The 22143-nt window shown below is 39.4% G+C and overlaps 1 protein-coding gene across 3 annotated transcripts in view; it reads right to left on the bottom strand.

The window, feature by feature from the left end:
• Window positions 1–22143, bottom strand: part of crybg1a (crystallin beta-gamma domain containing 1a) — a 59972-nt gene that overhangs the window by 22428 nt on the left and 15401 nt on the right. Inside the window, exons 2-4 of one of the 3 annotated variants that reach the window (XM_042500343.1) lie at window positions 10811–10952; window positions 4518–5908; window positions 655–1745 (exon numbers count right to left, since the gene is read on the bottom strand). In XM_042500343.1, coding sequence (XP_042356277.1) covers window positions 655–1745; window positions 4518–5908; window positions 10811–10952 — 2624 coding nt within the window. Of the gene's footprint in view, window positions 1–654; window positions 1746–4517; window positions 5909–8536; window positions 8618–9368; window positions 9453–10810; window positions 10953–22143 lie in introns of those variants that run through there. The other 2 variants (XM_042500345.1, XM_042500346.1) reach the window with 2 other exon arrangements.

A 22143-nucleotide genomic window follows, 5' to 3' on the forward strand; every position in this document is an offset into this window, starting at 1 on the left:
GGTAAATAATGAAAACAATGAATGACTTAGTAAGAAATGTTCTACAAATTGTGGGTTAGCAGATTTAGAAAATTCTATTATTTTAAAAGCTAGGGAAGAATGTTTACGGAAAAAGGGAAAAAAACTGGGGAAAACTATATTTCTATTTTATTATTCTAAATAGTTATAAATACATATTTAAAATTATGTTACAGAATTATTACAATTTCTAAGCACTTTTTTTCAGGCCGTTTCCTCTAATTTTTCTTGAACTAATTTCTTGCTACTTTATGTCATGTCTCCTTAAGATGCTCATTATCCTTCCCATGTTTTTAAAAGAAATTAAGCCAGTTTGCTCAGGTGTCAAAGAGTTAATCTGTACAAAACCAAGTGGTTTTGCAAGAGGCATAGCAGTTTATCAGTTTCTGAAGATGATCATGATGAAAACATTTTGAGACCCACTAATACAGTAAATACAGAAATGTTCAAAAATTTCAAATGATTCCTTTAGGAGATTAACAACTTTTAAGGCTCAAACTGAACTTTGTCTACAAAGTTCATCTTTCATTGTCAACCGAGGGGCCTCAGGATTTTGTTATTATGAGAGTCTAAACAGTGCTGGAACTGACTGATTTCCTATCTAGCATGCAACATATTGTGATCGAACTGTTGTACCTTTCTTGGGACTTCCAGGGAGCGTGGGTGGTGTCTCACTACCAGGTCTCTCACCAGGAGATACTTCTTGCTGCTCTGGACTCTGTTTCTTGGTTCTGTCAGAATCTGTCGGACTAGATGTCACTTTTTTATAGTTGGTGCTACTTGTTGGGGGAATCTCCTCACTCTTCTTTCTTGTTGGAGAAGAAATGGGCAGGCGACTCTTTGATGCCACAGAGGTTTTATTCTCCCGACAGCTTTGCCCCTGTTTTTTGACATTCTCTCTGTCAGTTGGGAGTCCTGTTTTAATATCACTGTCCTCTTGGTCTTTCTCCACACCATTTACCAGGTTTATAGAGTCCTCATCTGGCTTTTCTTTAATAAGCTTTGTTCCCGTCCTGGGTGTTGTTTTTGTGGGAGTAATGTCTCCTGACAGAGCTTTGCCTTCCTTGCCTTCTTCAAAACTTTGTTTCTTGCCAACTGTGGTTGAAGTGACCGGAGATTTCAAAGGCTCTTTGGTTCTGGGTTGTTTCTTGAAGGAATCAGTCACTGATGTTTTATCTGCTGTCACTGGTGATTTGACATCAGCCTCTGATGTCGACCTTTTGGGGATTTTAGACTTTGAACTTGTTGGACTTGAGGGACCACTAGTATTTTGGTCTTTTGATGTTGGTAACACAGACACAGTTTTATCACTGCCCTGTTCCCTCTGTGGTGGCATATCACTGGATGTTCCCACCTTTGTGCTCTCTGCGGGGGCCTTAGCCTTTGTTGTCACAGTTTTGGCCTTGCTGCCAGCTGCTGAGGATGGAGTTTTTGCTCCACTTGCTGTGGTATGCCGACTTTCTGCTCCTGCTTTAACCACTCGTTTCGAGGGTGTAGTCTGGCTCGTCCCTTGGCTTCTTACCCCGGACCCCACAGCTTGTGACTTTGCTCTGTGCATATCCGAGGTTGCCAAGGTATCATCAAAGTCAGAGGCCTCAGAGTCTGTTTTTTCTTGAACTACAGGTTCAGGAGTATTTGTGTCAGAGTGTGTCGTCTCATCTGTTGTTGGCAATGGCTCAAGGTTGGCTTCCTTGAGTTCCACATTGTTGTTTTGGAGGCTTGGCAGTCTGAAGGGGAAGGCGAGAGAGAGAGAGAGAGAGAGAGAGAGAGAGAGAGAGAGAGAGAGAGAGAGAGAGAGAGAGAGAGAGAGGGAGAGAGAGAGAGCAAGAGAGAGAGAGCAAGAGAGAGAGAAGCATTACCAGAAATATTTTAGAGTAAACTTGGAAGGCACAGTTCGGATCTTTTTAAGTGGGGTTGTATGAGGTCCTCATTCATTCAAATATAAAAAAATGTTGGTTGGCACACTCCCAATTCAGAGAAGCAGACTGGAGTCTAAAACAAAAGCTATGTATTGTACTGCTGTGAATGAATTCAGCGACAACAAAAAAATCAACACCAGTTTAAGTGTACTCTATATTTTTTTATGTTTCTGCCATTTTACCCTATCATTGGACAGTGATTTCCCACCAGGAACTGAAGCCGATAGATCACTTTCTTCAAAGCCAGAACAGTCATTTAAAATAGCTAAATACTGGAGTTGTTGGCCAACCGCTGGCACAATCAGTCTGTTTATGTTATTTTGAGACTTTGACATTTAAAAGGATTACTTCAGATTCACCGAAGTGACACAATAACATAAACTAACTGATCGAAGCAGCAGCTAACCAGCAGCTCCTGTGTTCAATGAGCTTAAATTACTGTTTTTGTCAATAAAGTCTGGTGGCTTTGATGAAAGCATAGATGGGGAACTGAAACGGTTAATGGCTTCCCTGTCACAGAGAGTCGTCTGTGTCATGTAAAGTGCTGAAAATACTCTCAACATTGTTTACGCATAAACTGTTATTGATTTTTTTAGCTAGAACTTTTTCTTAGCTGACTAAAAGCCATTTTGCTGCTGGCCCCCATCCACAGCTGTACATTGCTTAGTTTCTGTGTCGGTCTTAGGCTTGCTTCTCCAAACTGGGGGCATACTGACTGATCTGCTATATGAAATACTATAATACTATAATACTATACTCCATACAACCCCACCTAAAATAAAAATCCTTTAATATCTAAATACTGTATGAATGTTTACATTCTAAACAAAGAAAAGTACATTACGTTTAATTCTCCTCCTGAAAAAGTAAATTATTTGCGTAAAATAATGTAAAGAAATGGATTGACACTTTGGGAAACTTTGGGACACTTTTTTTCTTAAAGTTAGATGAGAGGATTGATAACACTCTCAAAGCTTTGCAGAGAATGAGCATCGTATTTCCCAAAATGACAAAATATTCCTTTATCTTCATATTGTTAAACTTGACGCTCCAATCCATTTCAAACTCAAAGGCAAAGAGAAACTATTATTAAAACCCTTTGTGGTGAAACTGCAGCTATGTCAAAGAATCATCTGCAGTATTTTAAAACTACAGGTCAAGGTCAAATTCAATTTTTAAAAAAAAATGCTTCACAACAAGCATAATTATTATGACACATAAGCACTTAAATACATGCATGAATAACTAGTGCATATGCACACATACACATGCGTGCAGACACATCAATGCAGAATGCAAATCATGTCAGAAAATCATTGCTGTAGTAGTAGGTGTAGTAGGTGCTGCGTTTCTTATCATTTCAGGGAGACTATTCCAGAATCTTTGTCCTGTTACTGAGAAGGCCCTGTCTCTAAAAACTTTTCTATAAGATCTCGGGACAGTTAACCGTCCCTGATCTGAAGATCTGAGGGGCCCAGCTGTGCTGTAAGGGGATAGAAGTTTTGTAATATAGCCCGGGGCAGGACCATACAGGGCTTTAAACACAGACAGAAGAATCTTGTTAGGAATTTGAGACCTAACGGAAAACCAGTGTAGAGATGCTAACAAAGGTGTAATATGCTCCCTTTTTTACATTTGCATAGGAGTCTGGCCCCTCTCTAAATTTGGACATTTTTGCAGGTCTGTGAACGTAGCCTTTGCTTTGATTTTATGGTGTCTCGTAAACCTATGGGCATAAGTATTTGCATGACACAATAATAAAAAACTTAAAAGAAAATGTAGTTATTCATTCGTATAAAATCAAAACTTGGAGGCAGATGTTTTGAACGTGGCAAGTCGCAACAAGTAAATGAGTCGGCATGTGTTGGAAACCCTGGATGACATCTCTAAATCTTTAGGCAAACAGACGGAAATGATCTTGGACATAATTCGATGTAAGAAGCTTACATCAAGTCTACCAGCATTTTTCAGGCATGAGCATCTGTGGCCTGGAGTGCACAGTATTTCAAAAATGCAAAGGGTGCTACTGACACGCAGCTATTTATTCTTTACTCATTTGAGAGCAGTATCTGTATGTATGCCATGCCTTTTACCATAGGCCTGTGACTATGTGTAACCATGAAACGCTTAAGTCAAACAAAAGTGTGTAGGCAGTAGTCACCAGTTGCCTGTCAAGTTTTGTAATGACTAACTCATTGAGGTAGTGAATATACACCAAAGGTAAACACGGCAAAGGTGACCTTTATTTCAAATGAAACTTGACAAATAGAAAAAAATAATCCTATCCAATTTATTATTACTAAATTTGTTGTTCAGGAACTAACAAATACTTTTTAGGGATTTAAAGGGTAAACTATAGGACTTACGTCAGTATTTTTGTATGATTAGATGTACTGTACATGAATATTTCAGTGCTTCAGTGCAGCTTTAGTCTGTATTGTTCTCCTCTGGTACAATGGAGCTTGGGAACTCAGAGCTCAGGTTGCACGCAGGCTTACTCCCGCCAGCTCTCTGTTCCTCCCGGGATCAGAGCCACTATTTAACAGTAACCACAGAAAATTAAAATAAACAGATACTCACGGTTTCACTTCTGCTGTGTCTGAAGTCTTTGTAGATGAAACCCTGCTGAGCTCCTCTTCCGCTGCTTTGCTCTCATCCAAACTTGGCTCCGGGCTAACGTACACCTTATGGGCAAAAACCTTGTGCTTAGAGGGCAGATTCACAGTCTTGCGCGTCACACGGACTTCTCTCGACCTGCGTTTCTCCTTGAGTGAACTTTGCTTTGAGCCTGCGCTGGTGTCGGGCTCCTCTGGCTGTGGTGAGGTAGTTTGGAACTCCCCTGTAGTCGGTGCCAAGGAGATGGGTGATTCTGGCAAGCTGAGACTGGACGGCACAGCCTCTGCGGGAGTAGGAGCTCTTTTGTCCTCAGCGCACTGAGGGAATGAGTCGTCCTCTGGAATTACTGTGACAGGTATCGCCAGCACGGGAGGCGAGTCTGCTCTGAAGCCTTCCTCCCCTTGTTTCATGATATCTTTCTCCCCCTCCCTCTCCACTTCCTCCTCCGCTCCCAGGTGTGTTTCCACCCATATGGCTTTGTGGAGTTGGACAGGAGATTCAGGTAAAGGGCTCAATGCCTCAGCGACAGAGCTCCAAGAAAATACCTGCCCCCTCCTCTTGTTTTCCCTCTCTGTGTCCGGAGAGTCTTCCTGTTGAGTCGTGATGAGGTGTGAAGTTGATGACTGAGATCCTAAAGTTATTCCCCTCAGGGCGGTGCTGTGCCCCTTCTCTCCAACTTTCACTGATGCTTTCTTTGTTGCTAAGCTTATAGAGGTCAAATTAGGAGACTTTGGGGTCTCAGCTGGCTTAGAAATCGGGGTGTTAACCGTCGACAGCGTGGTCTGATTGGCTGAAATGTCCTCGCTGGGGCCCTCTGCATTCTTCTGAATATCTTCATCCAAACGGACCTGCAGCCTCTTGCTTACTTCCTCCACCACTGAATCTGCAAAGCCTTGCTCAGAGCTCAAATCAGCACTTGGATGAGTGGTAGTAGCAAGGTCCTGTGGGGTGGGAGTCACATTCCCAGAATTCCTTTCACTGCTGGCTGTGCTGACCCTGCACACATGCACCTCCCTCACGCTGCCCTGGCCGCTGCTATTGCTGTCCGCGAACGGCAGTTCTCCGTCCGTCAGCACGGAAATCACACTCGAGGCGCTGGGACTGGAGCTTTGGCTGCGGAGGTCATCAAGCTCGGCGCCCGTTTTGGACTCTCCATAATGAGGCCCCATTAGCTCGCTGTCTTTGCGAGAGGGAGTCTTTAGCCCATCCTCCTGTGGAGACAGGGGTGCATGTGGAGACAAGGGGGATGATGGGGAGGCTGTGTCTGAATGATGCTTGCTGCTGCTGCTCTTCTTTCTCTTTGACCTCAAGAAACTGCTGATACGATTTAACACTCCCCTGTTCTCCTCCGAACTCTGAAAGAGGACAGACAAGAAGCAGACAGAGACATAAACATTAGGGTGGAGAAAACAGCTGGCACCATTTTCCCTCTGGCTTTATAAAAAAGAAAAAATACACAGAAAAATAAAAGGTATGCTCATAAACAGATGACTAGCTGAAGGCTCAGTTAGAAAACTTGACATAATTTAACATAAATTTCCATAGAGAAAATAGCCTACAGTGCATACGGACCACACACAGGTTAGAGGCTATTTGAACAATCTTTAATTTATTTGGTAATCGATGTAGGCCCCATTTAATATCTGTGGAAATAACTAATGTTAAAAACAAATTAAATGTAATTAGAGCAGAAACAAGATGATTGTAGATGAAAATATCAAGAACAATACAACTACTGTATTTAGTATCTGAAGATAATTTGCATGGAAAATACAGATGCACTATTTTATCAAACCCATCCAACAAGCTATAGTGAAACAGGGAAAGAGAAACTGCTCTTCTGCTTAAAAGTAGTGAGATTACCGCTCACAGCAAGTTAATACGAGACAGTCTCAGGCTTTTCTTTGATATTTGTGCCGTCAAAACATGTTGTTGCACATTTGTGAGCCGTCGTAAGTGTTGTTAACTTGTTTAGTACATTTTGTGAATGATGCTGTAACATTGGACATCCCACTGAACCCTTTTCAAACTAAAACTTCACATGGAAAACAAAACCAATTGTTGAATAGTCATATTCAACTGCCGAATCCAGTTTGACTGACATAATTTTAAGTCGGGTATAGCCCTACTAATGAGTTGTCTGCACACGGTTCTCATCATAGAGGTGGCTGAGAATGCAGCTAGCCGATAATAATACAAACTCCTGCAAACTGTCCTTTTTTGTGTATCTCGTGTGTGTGTCCTTTGTTTAAATTAATGTGTCCCCTCTTCTAATTCAGACGGTTTTGCGGGTCCTTTAATGCCGTGCATGTGCAACTTTTTATGAGTTTAGTTTTCCCTCAGCAGCGGTTTGAGGATCGACAGATCAATTATCCACTCATCTGTCTATCCAGTCAGAGATGATCAGAATGATGGAAAAGAGGAGCAGTTGATGAAGAGGTTATTGAAAGCAAACTGAACCAGTGCAATAAACTGGTAAGTTTCACATTCACTGCACCTGATACTATTCTGCTCCGTCTGTGTCCAGAGTGCACTTTGTGCTCCCAGAGTGTGGTGCTATAAATGACTGTATGGTATATGTATTCCAACAGCACTCCTAATGAATGTACCACCATCAAAAACACAAAACAATTCGTGGCAGCAGATATTTTATTCGGAAACCTTGCAGTGGGGTACACACATGCACTAATATGCACGCGCAGCCAGAGAGGCTACCACAACAAACTACAGAGAAGCTCGATTTATATCACACACAGAGGTAACATGACTTCAGTCTTTGCAAAGGACACCATTACTCCACCATATCTTTACCTTGCAAATAGCTGTTAGCTGCTATATTAATGCTCTGAATGTCAGATACAGAACCATTATTAATATCCTAGGAAAAAATAATAACAGAATATGAATAGAATAATGGAAAGCCTCTAATTTTGGATGTTGATTTTTTTTAATGCACTTGATAGAATACCAACATAAGTTTTGTGTATTTATGATGTAAATTTCTTTTAGAGAATCTTTGATTACAAAAATAATTTCCGTGCAATGACGACTGGACCTAAATTAAACAGAAAAAAAAGAAAACCATAAAAAAAAATATATTGAAGGTAAAGGGGAATTTACAAGTACATTAGAGAATATAAAAAAAACTAAAACTAAACATCATGTTCCATCATGAAAAAAAACCCACATATGCCTGAACTTAAGTAACAAATAGAATAATTATGTTTCAAAAATGAATGGTATTGACTTGAATTAAATGACTATATATATATATATATATATATATATATATATATATATATAATGTTTTGCCTGATGTATTTTTTTTAATATTTGAGTTGTCACAAAAGGTCAAAATATTGTCTTTTCTCGTTACTGTTTTTAAGGGGGAAAAAATTAGTTTAGTAATTTTTCAAGATTTCATTTTTCACATGTCAATAAAACAGTTACATGTTACAGATCTTATTAGAACACTAGAGCAGGGTAAGCAGGTTAAATAAAGACATTCTGGTGCTTATAACAACATACTGGTATACAATCAGGCTTGAGTGGGATGACTAATGACTAACTAGACAGATATAAAAATTCTTTGATGCATAGCTCAAGGGTCATTTAAGTTATTACAGCTACAAACTCTGAAACGTTAAAAGAACAAAGTCAAATACGACAGACTTAGGTTCATAAAGAGCTTAATAATCAATGAGAACTATTTTATGATTTAGTAGGGCACAGAGCGCAATGGCAGCAGTCACGTCAAAATGTTTGAGTAGTCAGTTATAAACCGCATTTTAGTGCTTCCATGGAAATTTTTAACAGGATTTCTATCACAGCCAAGAAACCTTAATCAAAGAGAAAAACACGCCGACACAAAACACACCTTGCGAAACCTGGCTAACTTAGTCCAAGTATAAAGAGCACTTGTCAGGACAAGAAGCATACAAAAACAGATACAGACCACAGGTTAAAAAGCAACAGTTACATACCATTTTGACTTCCTGGAGGTTAAACTGTCCTTTGGTACTTTGTGTATAACTAATACGCAGATCTCAAAGAAAGCAAATACAAAGCGAAGACATAACGATCCTTAGATGGGTGCAAAAGTGGTCATAAAGTTAAATATAAAAGCAGGTGTCCTACAAACAAAATAGTCCTCTCTATAAGCAGACCGGCAGTACTGGCTGCAGTCACTTGTGCGTGACTACAGTTAAATGCCCCAGCTCTGTACAAAGTGTCTGACTTGAGGGCATAGCCATTTGCATCACAGCTCCAGTGTGAAGCAGACATTGTGAAAGATAGATGGTTCACATGGCAAACAAGCAAAAAGAATTCACAACCCAGTGAAACTAAAGGGTGTGGATAGACCCACAGCAGCAAACCCCACCCTTCCTGATTCTAGAGTCGGGTAAATCAATAGGACATCTGTTATCTGCTGCGCCTTGATTTAAGAAGAATTCTTTTTATATCAGTGAAGACTCATTAAACCTATCATTTAGATACAGTGAAGAGGGACAAAGGTGCCACAACCCAGTGCTGTGTGACTGAGTAAATATTGTATTTATCTAAACTGCTCTGAGTGTTAAATGTGGATATTTTCACAGTGCTTTTAGTATGTTTTTCTGTGATAAAAACCTGTTTGGACACTGTTTGGAGTTGTCAAACATTCACATTATTTTACTGAGCAAACAGCAGGTAAAGACAAAACACAGCCTGTGGCCGGGATTTCCTGTTCATGTCCAAATAGAATGAAACCTCAATGAATAGCCTCACTCAGATCAAAGATTGCTTTAATATGGAGCCAAAGCAGCGATACAGTACCTCCGTGTCGTTTTGACTCATTCACGAATCCACCACGTCGAAGCAGAGTAAATAAAAAAACAAGCATAAATGAAGTATCCTGTGTCCAGTTTATGTATTGCTACCTGTCGTCCCTCTGAGCAAAGCCTCTACTATTAACCCTCCACTAAGCATTCCTCTTGTATTTACTCATAGCAATGACAAATGTCAGGTAGGTGGAGAAATAGTTCCATATCTGTGTGCATTATGGCCCGCTTCCTTATCTGTCAGCCAAAGCTCTGCTTCATTCCCTGATCTCAGCGGCAGATAATCATAATAAACGGCACACACAGGAACGATAGGGCTGAGCTTAATTGCAGCGGCACATTGGACCTTTCAAACTCCACGCCAAGTGTAAACAAAGCTGCTTGACGTTATGTTTTGAGTTATAAACCTAAAGAATCAAAAATTAAAACAAATTCCTGTTTACCCTTTATTTTTTAAAGACTCTGTTTAGAAGCTTTTAGGAATTCAAGCCTGTAATATTTAAACCCAATCGAGCATCACTTCTTAATGACTCCAAAGGACACAAATATTACTGCGAGCAGGTCTGACAGGTTTGAGTTTATGGAAATAGCTCTAGGAAGATGCAATCCCATAGGATCACATGCATCTTATCTTAAAGGGGAAGCACACCTTTACATTCCCTGAATATCTTATTTCAATGGCCTATTAGTTGCATTAACAGCTGTCCCCTGCAGGCAGAAATAAGAGAAAACAGTCAGAGTGGTGATGTCATGGAGCTGTGCAGCTCTTACTTTTCTGTGTTTAATTACTCTGAGTCAGGTGGAGGAAAGTACCTCATACACTTGATATTTCCTGGAAAAAAAGAAATAATTCAGAATTTATAGGCGTGCTAATAAATCTAAAAGTTTATATATTAATGAGTAGAATAAACAGTAACAGCATAATATGCAGGTTTGCCCAAAAGGCTTCACTCATCAAAAAAATAAAAAAAAAAACAATAAATAATAATAATAATAATAATCCTTGGTAGTCATATGTTCCAACAATAACAGATATTTATTTCATGTTTTTTTTTCTGTTCATCATCTTCCTATTTTTAATTAAGTTTGTTGTTTTTTTATTTCTTTTCTTTGCAAAAGTGTGATTGTGAGCATGACCCTAAGGAGGAACTGTCCACTGTCAATATAAATCCTACTTGTTTTAAATACAACAAAAACAATATCACTATTCAGGCTATAAAAATGAATAATTTAATGAATTATTGAAACGTATGGTGCTAAAAATAATGCTTTTATCAAGATATAAGTAATGCTTTTAAAGCATTTACAATCTGTGTACTGCAGATACTGTACTCTTGAAAAGTGCACACACTCAAACACACACACACAACAATGTGTAACATGAAGTTTTTAGTCCAACACTGACAATGAGTGTGAAAATGTATCAATAAAACCAACCTTGAAGAATTTGGAGTGTGAAGTAGGGCTGTACGGCTGAGTCATGTCAAAGCTGATCATGGAGGTGGACTCAGATTGAGGGTCCCAGTCCGATTCAGTCCGGAAACTGCACTCTGTGGAAACACTGATCTGGTCATAGCTCCTGGTGGAAAGAGGCAGGAAATGGAGAGAGAGGGGGGAAGAGAGATAGGGGGTGGGTGGGATGTTAAGCCACTGGCCTTTGTTTCTCTTCTCATTGTGCAGTACCTCAGGTTTTAACAGTATTACAGTAAGTCTTCATCAATCTCCTTCTCATTTCTATTTAAATTTGCACATAAAGGATCAAGGTGTCCAGCACCTTTAATTGATCTGAGCTGCAGTGACGTTTTCCATTCAGCCTTTGTGTTGACTTGGAAAACAGAGTTAGAGACAAACAATATGACACTTGACGGACAACGTTCACTCCCTAGCGTCAAACCGTGCACGCTGAGCAATTAGCGAGCCGTCGAGGATTCTAGAACACGTGTGAGGCATGAGGAGGTGCGTCTATTTCAAGAGGAGTGGCTTTCCCTGCAGCTGAAGTTAGTCCATTGCCCCAGAGTATTTACTCACACCCAGTCTGGAACAGAAAAGTCCTCTGAGCAGGGAGCGCTTCAATATAATGACAGAGTGATAGACAGCATTCCAGCTTAAAACAACAGCTGTGCTAAATGTGCACATTATGTAATGCTTTATGGTGTCTACAGGATAGTGCTGTCTCATGACTCAATCAGCTGCACAGGTTTGATGTCATTAACCTTTTGAAACCTAAGCAAATTGAATTGATTTCTTTCAACAACATGCAAAGAAGTTTATTAGCAAGAAAAGAAGAAATGACCCAAAAATTTGAAAAATACCAGAATTTTTTTTTAAGGCAAAAAAGGGAGAAAGAAGGAAATGACCTGGAAGAAGTTACTTGAAAAGTTTTAGGAATTCTAAAACGTAATTCACAATTTAATTTTGATCATTATAAATGTAGTTTTTCCCTAGCTTTTTTCTTTTTCTCCCTAGAAATCTTCCCCTAGCGTTTAAAAAGTAATTTTTGTAAATCTACTAATTTCTTGCAATTTGTTAAACATTTCTCACCAAGTTGCTCATTGTTTTTTTTTTTCAATGTTTATGAAAGAAATCACACCAATCTTCTCAGGGTGCCAATTTTCAAATACTTGTGACAGAAGTCTGAAAGCAGCAAAAGAAAAGTGATGTTGCTCCAGGTTTCAAAGGGTTAACTCTCCCAAAATACATCATATACAAATGTCAGTGGTGTTACAGGACATTAATTCAAGACTTTAACTTATTCCAGCCAGAATATTGTTTGTCGAAACATAATAACAGTATATTATTTTGACTGGTGGCACTAATTTTTGCAGGAGTTCCCGTAAACAGCACCATGTCCCTCAGCAACAATCAGCAGTCGTTGTAATGCAGTGTTTCCCCACAAGGGGGCAGAGCTAGATAAGTTTTCCAACACCGCTGGCAGACAGACAATTCAGTTGAGGTGAATTATTGTTTTGTAGCGTCTGTAGCCGATTAAAACGTGCCAAGACTTTAAAGTGAGGCTGTGCAACTGGTGACTGACTGACTAAAGACTAACATGGAGATGAACCCCCAGATTTCTCATAGCAGATGTTTGGTGTTAAAAAACAGATGTGGTATTTCACAGTACAAAGTCATGTTAAATCATGTAATGCACAGTATACATATATACATATATATCAGTGCATTGCCCTAAGCTTTAAAACAGACTTACAACAATGGATCCAAAGTGCTTGTGCGTAATCATTCGAGCGTGTTTACATTCTTTGTGCAGGCTGAGCTGCAGGATGAATCGACCACGCCTCACCTCGTGTGAACTTAAGTGGCATGGAGATGACGCTTCATAAAATAGGCTGAACACCTGATTGTTTGCGTTGCTGGAAGCTATTAATTAAATACTCATACTGATATTTACATGATCTAACCGCATAGATTGGAAGCAGAGGAAGAAGAAAAGAGAAAAAAACAGCAGGTTTTAAAAGGGACAGGGTGAAGACTGGGAAAAAGAAAACTAAAGACTAGAGAAGTGCACTCGGTAGAGATCTCTGCCAGAAAGGCTGTGTTCTGGCTGCCCGAGCTGATTGTGGCCACTTTAGATAATTCTTGCAATTCCAGCAGACGGGCCACAGCATGTTTTGGAAGATATGATATAATTCTGAGTATAAATGTCAATCACTGACTGTCAATCAGCTGTGTGTCAAGGGGAAGGGGAGGGTCGGAGGGAACAAGCATGTGGACCGAACCTGCAGCAAGACAAACTAAAGGTATAGTGGACACACGAAGGAAGCAAACCCTCATATGCAACTACATTTTGGAAACAGCATCAAAAAACTGCAACCCACCAATATTTGTAAGCGACTTTACAGAAAAACAAGCCCAAGGTTGGTTATAATAAGCAAACCTGATGGTGGACATAACAAAACCAGATCACAGGCACGGCAGTGAGGTTGACAAAATGGTGATCCAAGATCCATCTTACATAAATCAGCAGATCATAACACATTGGGTATGAAATTAATCAGCAGATGCTCCACTTCAATTTTAACCAAACTTTTCAATATACCGGTATGTCCAAAATGTGGCCTGCAACAGACTAGGTAAGGCTTAGGGATGCACGCCATTGGATTTTTTGTTAATGTCCAATATGAACAACTCATTTGGCTGATAACTGATACCAATATTGATATATCTATTTTTAACCCCCACCTAATTTTAGTGAGAATCAAGTTTCCAGTATAGTGAAATTTACATCATATTATGCATACTCTTATCATGACAGCAAATCAGTAGATCGTGAGATAAACTGCAGTGCTTTTCAATGTATGTAATATTAATTTATTCTGCAACATAAATAACATACTTCAACTTATGAGTGATTTTTGGACATGTTCTCTTTGTCAAAAAAAAAATTGGTTTGTTTGGTTATCAGTATGAAATCCAAATGTTAGCTGATTGCGATATTTCATTTTAGAATATCAGCTGATACCGATGACATGCCGATACCATCGTGCATCCCCAGTAAGGCTTATTTTTAGCCTAGTTAACTTCCAGACCACGTAAGGCCTCTGCCGTCCTGTTAGTGGCAATGAGGAGTCAGTAGTCAATGATAATATGAAATAGTCAATAAAACAAATTTTTGAAAACTGCGAATCATTGCAACCACAAGATCATTGAGAATAGGCTGATTGATCCAGTAGTTTCTGAGGTTAACTGATGACAGACAGATATACACGCTAATGTATGCACACACGACGAAATACATAATCCCTTTCAGGCTTCCGCCATTTTGAGTAGAATCAAATAATGAATGAATGATATTTAGTATATTATCGGTCCAAATATTATGATGTAATTTTTGATGCACATGCTTTATGCTGTCTGCCTACATTTCTCATTTGCCTCTAACCATCCTCGAAGAGAACATGCACAAACTTGTTGCTTTCAATCAAATATGAGAATTAATTCCCACCAGAGTCCTCTCATGCTGATACATGTAGGTGAAGAGCGTTTACAGGCAACAGCATTCACAAAGCCTAACCGGGATTAATGCTGATGCAGCAAGAGTTAGTCCTGCTGTAGATGCCTCCAGCATGTAAACTGATTTATAGTCTGGCGTGGAATTACAGTACAGTAGACAGATGAACCCGACAGTAGCAGGCTGTGATGTATTTATTTGGTGGTTTTGCCACATTGCAAAGTGTTACTGGAAAAAAAATCGTGGCTCTGCACTCCGAGAGTGTAGTGCAATAAATAATCCAACAGTATAAATATAACAATGGAGCTCCACAAATAAAAAATCATTACATGGTAGCAATTGTTTTAACTGTGGCTGGCTGCCACAAATAAATCAATGTGTGGGAATCCATGCAATAAGTATAAATCCAGCTTAGAAAATAAACATATGTCCTGCATTGAAGTCTAATAAAGATACTTTTTGTGAAAACGGCACTCCCACAACTTAAAACTCAGCACACAGAGGCCTAAAACTGAAAAGATGTTGGTCGAATTCAGTTTTACAGAGGTTTGCAGGATCTTGGTACAATATGAAATACTACCTGCCGATGCTTTGTTTTCTAAAGGGTTTGCTTATGATCCTGTTGCACTGCCCTGTAAGCACCTGAGCTTTCGGGTCAAATAAAAGTGAACAAAAAAAATACAATAAACACGAATACATCAAACAATGAGGGCTGGGTTTTAAAGCTGGGCTTGACAGCTTTCCATGGGGGGAAAAAAGTGGCCACTGCACTCTGTAACCTTTGACCCTAACATGGCCTTTGGGCAGTCTTTAAAAAGAGTTTAAGTCCCTGTGAGCACATGTGGTTTCAGGCAAGGTGTCATTTTAACAGTGGTGCTCTCTGCAGGAGGATAATTGCAACCTGTATGTCGTTACCTAAAAGGTTCTCTGGGAATAAGATGCAGATGGGAGAAGTTTGTTTTCTGGCAGAGATCTATTTACTTTAACCACAATTCTTTTCCCAAACTTAACCAAGAAATAATTTTCTGGCAGAAAGCCCTCTAGGCCAACGTAACCCCTCACCCTATTAAAGTGGCAGAATCAGCTGAGTGAAGTCTCTCCAGCCTCCAGTCAACATGCAGGCACAAACCAGCTCCAACTTGTCTGAACCTTCTCTTTGTTGCAACACAGACAAAAGCTCTACTGTTTTAAATGCACTTTTTATGAGAATTTAACGAGCGGTGTTTGATGTTATGTCCATATACACCATGGCAACTGACGGTGTGCCTCAAAGATTTGTGGGGGTAAAAAGGTTATCCTTAAGAGGAGACTTGATCTAATGTTAGTGTAGGTGTAACAAAAAAAAGTTAGGTTTAGGAAGGCTGAGTTGGCTGTTTTTTAAAGGAATACTTCACCCCCCCCAAGTGACAATTTGTATTAATCACCCACTGTTAAATTGAATTCCTGAAGAAAACCTTTGTTTTGCAACCAGTGAGCAAAGAATCTGTCAGAAAATCTTGATGAAGTGAAATCACAGGTGACGGTGTTTTACAAAAGCAAACCTGACATCTGTTTACGAACTCACACACAACTCATGCAGTATAATCCAAGACTCATTTATTCAATTTTATGAACAGTGAAACAGACAGAAAGTGAAATGTATTCTCTTCAAAGTCAAACTCCACTGACAAAAATGCTTATTTTACCTTGCTGAACACAGGAGCCACTAGTCTAACGCTGCCTTGACTGGCAATTCAGTCTTGTTTTTGTATGACTTTGGTCAAACTAAACAACATCACAAACACACTTACTGATCGCACCAGTGGTAGACCAGCAGCTCCTGTGTTCAGCGAGGACAGTTTTTGTCAGTGGAGTCTGACTTTGGAGGGACCAAAGACGTAAAGTTTCACTTTTACTTTAGTTCCCTGTTAAAAAGTGCTGTCTGTTTGGGAAGTAATGAGCATGCGACTGGATAAATGAAACGATTTTTATACCGCACAAGTTGTGTGAGAGTTTGTAAACAGGCATTCAGCTGCTGTTAAACACTGTCTTTTTCTTTTTCTCTTGGTTTGAATTTTTGTTCACTGCAGAGGTATGCGAGAAAAAAGGTTTTCTTTAAACTCACCTCCACTTTCACTTTATTATTTCAAAGACATCTAAGTAAACATAATGTTTCAGTTTTAAACCAAGAATGACGGAATTTAGATAAAGGTTGTCTAAATGTTGAAGTGTTGCAATTCCACATTCTCAAAACAAGTGCCATCAGGAATGTATTTATCAGTCCATGCTAAGGATAACAACTGCTAAAGTTAGCCAATTTAGGTCTTGATTGAGATAAGTCTTTTTATTTGCAGGCGCAGAACGTACGTGCTGGTTGGCCGTCGATTGTCTTTTTGGTGAAGACAAAGCCACGTGAGGCGACGGCAGGGGGGCTTTCGCTGTTGCTAGTTCTGGGATGTCGGTTTGGTGTGTGTGTTTTTTATGCTCGAATTGTCTTATAGGAAAACCAGGAAATTGTTGTTGTCTTTGTGCACAATGGAGAAAAATAGTGAGTCATTCTGGATGTGAGGAAGTATTTTTGATTCTACCCAACAGTTTTTGTGGTGTTTAAACATATTTACAGCTGTTCATTTAAAAATGCAACTACCTTCCAATAGTATTCCCAATTAAGAAATCGTATGACATCGACATTGACTGGTTTGTCGCTCAGTAAGACAGTCATCGTGGTGTTTTTTTAGCTTAATATAGCCAAATGTTAAAGGAAAAGTTCAACAGTTTGGTAAACATGCTTATTTGCTTATTCATATAGATTCTTGTCATCATAGGGAAGTTGAATTGCAATCAGTTCACTTTTTTTTAAACAGATTAAACAAACATGATTTACTGTATTGTGTAATTAGTGAGCTTTATGGGTGCTGGTAGGGGAACTGGTTGTTTGTTTTTGTTCTATCTTTGAACGAAACCCATGGTTCCAGTTTCATTCTAACACTTCGCCAGAGAAATTTAATCCATACAACATACACACACTGAACCATTGTAAACTACATTAACTGTTACTCACAAACCTCATCCAAACTTGCGTGAACTTAATCCACTGCAGGTTTTTCAGCCAACCCAGAGATACAACACCCCACTGAAACAACATGCAGGCGCCAAGAAAAGGTTATCAACGAACACTCATCTTTCATTGCTCAGGAGCAAACAGGCAAATAAAACAAACAGATTTCAGTGAGCTCGACAAACTTGCAGACCTGTGCAGAGCAACTGAATAAACTCAAACAAGGGATGGAAAGGATTCAACTGCTGACTCACCCTTTGTTGGGCATAAGTAGGGTATAATGAGTCACTAGAGGATGTTGATGGAATATTGTTCTAATATAAGAAAATCCAAAACCACAAATCCTGACCACACTGAAGACGGCCGCTGGATTTGACTGCTGTACACAGTAGCAACAGACTATGATAAACACATTGGGCAAAGGTAGACTGCTGCTAGATGTTAGATCTTGTTTCACAGTCAAGTTGCCCAATATGAAAGTTGGGAGACAAAATCCAGCAACAAGTACAGACTCATGCACTGCAGTGGGTCTATTTTTTTCTGTTTTAATGCTCAGACAACCCATAACTTTCCTGTAGTGCTGAAAAAAGTCTGACATTATGCAAAGCAACAAATGATACATTTATAAGGCAAGTCAACACACTGAGGTGATAATGACAAGATATTAATAGGCTCTAACGTGGCTTCACACTATGAATCCAAAGCAGCCGTTGTTTGTAAGAGTCACTGTGTATTTGGGAGTGCCTGGAACAACTGCTGCAGGGTAGAGTGTTTGCCAGATGCTGGGCGGGTCTGAAGCAACCAGTAGGCTGCAGCCACTACATTTCCACTTGGGCCAATAACTAAATATGATGGTGTGCAACAGAAACTAAGCCAACATGTTTGTGAGTACTTTCAAGCATTTTCCTCAACTGCAAAGTAATGCATCTTTTTTAAAAAAAAACTGCAGCCCGACTATATTTTACTTGCAGAAAAGAGCCAACAGCATGTGGGCTCTATCGTGCAGACAGCAGAATGCAGTGGAAGTAATGAAATGCATACAGTATATCACTGTTACAGTCACCCCAGGGAAGAGTTGATGTTCCCACAAGAACAAGTGGATGACAGTGTTACAATGGCAGCCCATAATGCTGACATGCTAACTCTTGTAGGGAAGGCAGAAACCCATGTATAGTAGCCTTTTTCTCTCCCACTGTATATTTCATACTTGCATTTACTTCTTATTAGTATGGAAGCCAATTTTTTTGTCACATGGATAACATTCAGTTGTTTTAATTATGATAATGCTGATACATAAAAATACCCATGCCAAGTCAAAATAATGAGATACCAAGTCTATTTATCCAAAATCTCAATGTGTAAATAATTTCTAAAAGCACTTAAAGTTATACTTGCAATAATGTTGCAATATTGATATCAAGTTACTTGGTAAAAAAAAAAAAAATAATATTTGATTTTCTTAATTTTGATTTTATCAATCTGTGTACACTCTTTGAATTTGGAGGTTTTTGCAGGTCCGTGAACGCAGCACAAGCGCATTTCTTCATGAATTACTTTTCTTTCTCAGCATCAGTTTGTGCAGTTTGGGTTACAGGGAGGATAACTGATCAGCCAGTCTGATCAGACCAGATTGATGGATGAGAGTAGTAAGTGCTGCAGAGGCGAGTGAAGTAAACTTTTAGAATCAGTACAATGATAATAAAGTTTCACATGCACTGGCCCTGACATTGTGCTGCTTTGTTTGTACTCAGAGTATGCTCTGTGCCACAAAAGCGTGGTGTAATGAATAACTGAATGGTAAATACATTTCAAGTGGGCTCCCAACGAACTGTCCAGCTCCAAAAAGAGAAAATACATACGTGGCGACAGATGTTATTATTGTGTAAGGCCTCCACAAATAATACTATATAAAAATAATAATACTGCCTTTTTTACTTGCTATTTTTAATGGCATTTGAATTAAGGAGGCAAACTTTGATTTAACCTTTTTTCCTGGACTTCCATACGTTAAAACTCAGAATGCATAAAATTGTTTCTACAGAGTGTACAATGATACTTCCTGACGAATTAATTAAAAACAAACAGATTCATTCATCCTTTAGGCAACCTTTTCTATTTAATGCAAAAGTAAAAATGCAAAAGCAAAAGTGGCAAGAAGAGCAAAACTCTGACGCACAGATGTTCAAAACAACAAGACAGATAAGACTGCAGGTCTGACTCAGACCTGCAGTCAGCTGACTCCTGTGCTCAGTGTGTTGCAATGATGATGAACTCCAATAATCATCAAGTATCTTTCACAATAAAAGCCTTCTTTACTGCTGAAAAACTTCAGTCAGCCCACAGTTCTTGCCTAATCCCAACTGGACCTTAACGCCACTCCTTTCAGCATCCTGGAGGTGTGCTTATGAAAGAATTGTGTGACTGCATGAAAGTCTACTTGTACAGTATGTTGTATATTAGTTTCTGTGTTTTAAACCCACCAATGAATACATGCACACAGGCTCAAAAGCAGGTAAGAGTTTCAGGACCAAAGGCAGGTCATGTTTACTTTAGCTATGCCTGTTTGCTGCTCCCTCACCTTGACTTTAATGGCTGTGTTGGAGGCCCTACTGCAGCACAAAAGGGCCGCAATGGATTGTTTACGCTTGAGTTAACACCCAGTGACCGCCATTGTCAAAATGTACCCATCATGCGAGGACTGACAGAAAGAGTAATTGATATCTATTCAATACACACAAATACCAAATAAAATAGCATTATTTAACGTCTGCATTCAGCGTTCCTTATATGTGCAGTTATACTGAAAGGTTCTGATGGAAACACTATACAGCTATAGATTTCGCAGGATTTCCAACACATTCATCTGTTTGTGGCTGCCCGCCACGATCTCAACATCTGCAGCTACTTCTTAATTTTTTTTATTTTTGGAGCTGGACTGTTCATTAGAAGCGCTAATGGAATATATAGAGAGTTTAGTTATTCATAGCAACACACTCTCGAAGCATAGAGCATACTCTGGGCACAGACGGAGCAGTAGAATTTAAAATGCACTGAAAGTGAAACTTAAGCACTGATTACACTGGGTCCAATACTTTGCCTTCACTCTCTTTTGCAGTAGCTGCTGCTCTTTACTATCAATCTGATCTGATCAGCTCAGATCAGGTTGACTAATTAATTATCCAATCTGCAACTCAAACCCTGCAAACTGCTCCTGAGAAAAAAAAGATCTAATGAGGAGTTCTGCTTGTGCTGTGTTCATGGACCCACAAAAACCTCTAAGTTTAGAGAAGGGACACAGAGTTACAAAAGTTTAAAACAAAAAATCTATGGGAAACACTGTGTAGTGCAAAGAGTGAATGAAGAGGCCGAAATACATGGGACACAGATGTGGGTCGACACATCTGCTGCTGCATGCCCGCCCATAATAATTAACTGAAGCTGCTCCACTGACCACAGAAGCAGGCATCGTGCAGGCATCACACAGGCATAACAAAGGCATCGCACAGCTCTTCTCTATAGTTATTTTTACACGGCTGATCTATTTTTTCTTCTTTTCTCTTACACTCTTGTAAAAACTACATAGAACCGTGTAAAAAAAAAAAAAGTATCCTACAAACTGTTTGAAATGATTAAAACAAGGACCTCATTGTACCAGAGGCAATGCAAAGCAGCATGGGCAACCTTGTTTGTTTTTACATTTCATTGCTGATGTCCATTTGGTTTATTTTGGTTTCGGTAGGCCGACACCCATTATCAGTAACTTAGCGGTTAATTTTACAGAGAAGAAAAACAGAAGTATAGTGCAAGATGTCTTTCCTTTTAGTAACACTAGACATGCTAACTGATAATGTAGTTAACAATGTTAAAGGGTTTTTATAGCTTAAAATGAAGCTGCTTACTCACTGGTGCAACCTGGGAGGAGACCAGAGAGTGAGTAAAATGTTTCCGCAGCAATATATTTCGCCAGCAGGACGGCACTACAAGTGGTAATCGCTGAGTGAGCAGCGCTGCTTGCTATCGAGCTCCTCGAAGGCCAGGTTGGTGCCTGGTGTAGTTAACTGAAGAGCAGCAAAATGAGCCTTTATATTTACACAAGTAACTGGTCAAAAAATTCCTCTGCAGTTATTTCTTTAACACTTAACTGTTGACATAATCAGATTTCACAATAAAATAAAATTAAATCGAGGCATGTTGTATTTCAAACAAACCAAACAAACTTGTGAATTTTCAGACTTCACACCGCCTGCGTCGATTCTCTGAGTGGCTATGCCTGAAAAGTAATTTCAGGTCACACAAGCAAACTTTTGTAGCAGGACATAAGTAACGCAGCTTTTTGTTGACACCAGATAGTTAATTCAATACCAGTTCAAACAGTTCATGCTTCCACCCTCTATAAACAACTGCATTATCCCTTGGCAAAACTCAATACACACACAGTGAACCTAGCATGCAACCACATGCTGCAGAGGAGTATGTAAAAAACCTGCACTGCCACACCTAAGAGATGCGTAACATCCGTGACCCATATAATTTGCCCATTAGCCAAACAATTGATCCAATAAACACAGTGGCTTACAAAAGCCAACAGAGTGCAGGTATGAATTCAAGGCACAAATCAACTGCTCGAGGTACAAAACACACACAGTAACGGATACGTGATCTTAAACATTTACTTGGCTTTTGTAGAAAAAAGTGAGAAAAATGATTATCCACCCACAGTTACAAAACTTTAATATCCTCCAGATAATTGTAGATTTTAGGCAATAA

This window comes from Plectropomus leopardus, chromosome 14, assembly GCF_008729295.1.
Source record: "Plectropomus leopardus isolate mb chromosome 14, YSFRI_Pleo_2.0, whole genome shotgun sequence".
In the NCBI taxonomy this organism is placed as follows: Eukaryota; Metazoa; Chordata; class Actinopteri; order Perciformes; family Serranidae; genus Plectropomus; species Plectropomus leopardus.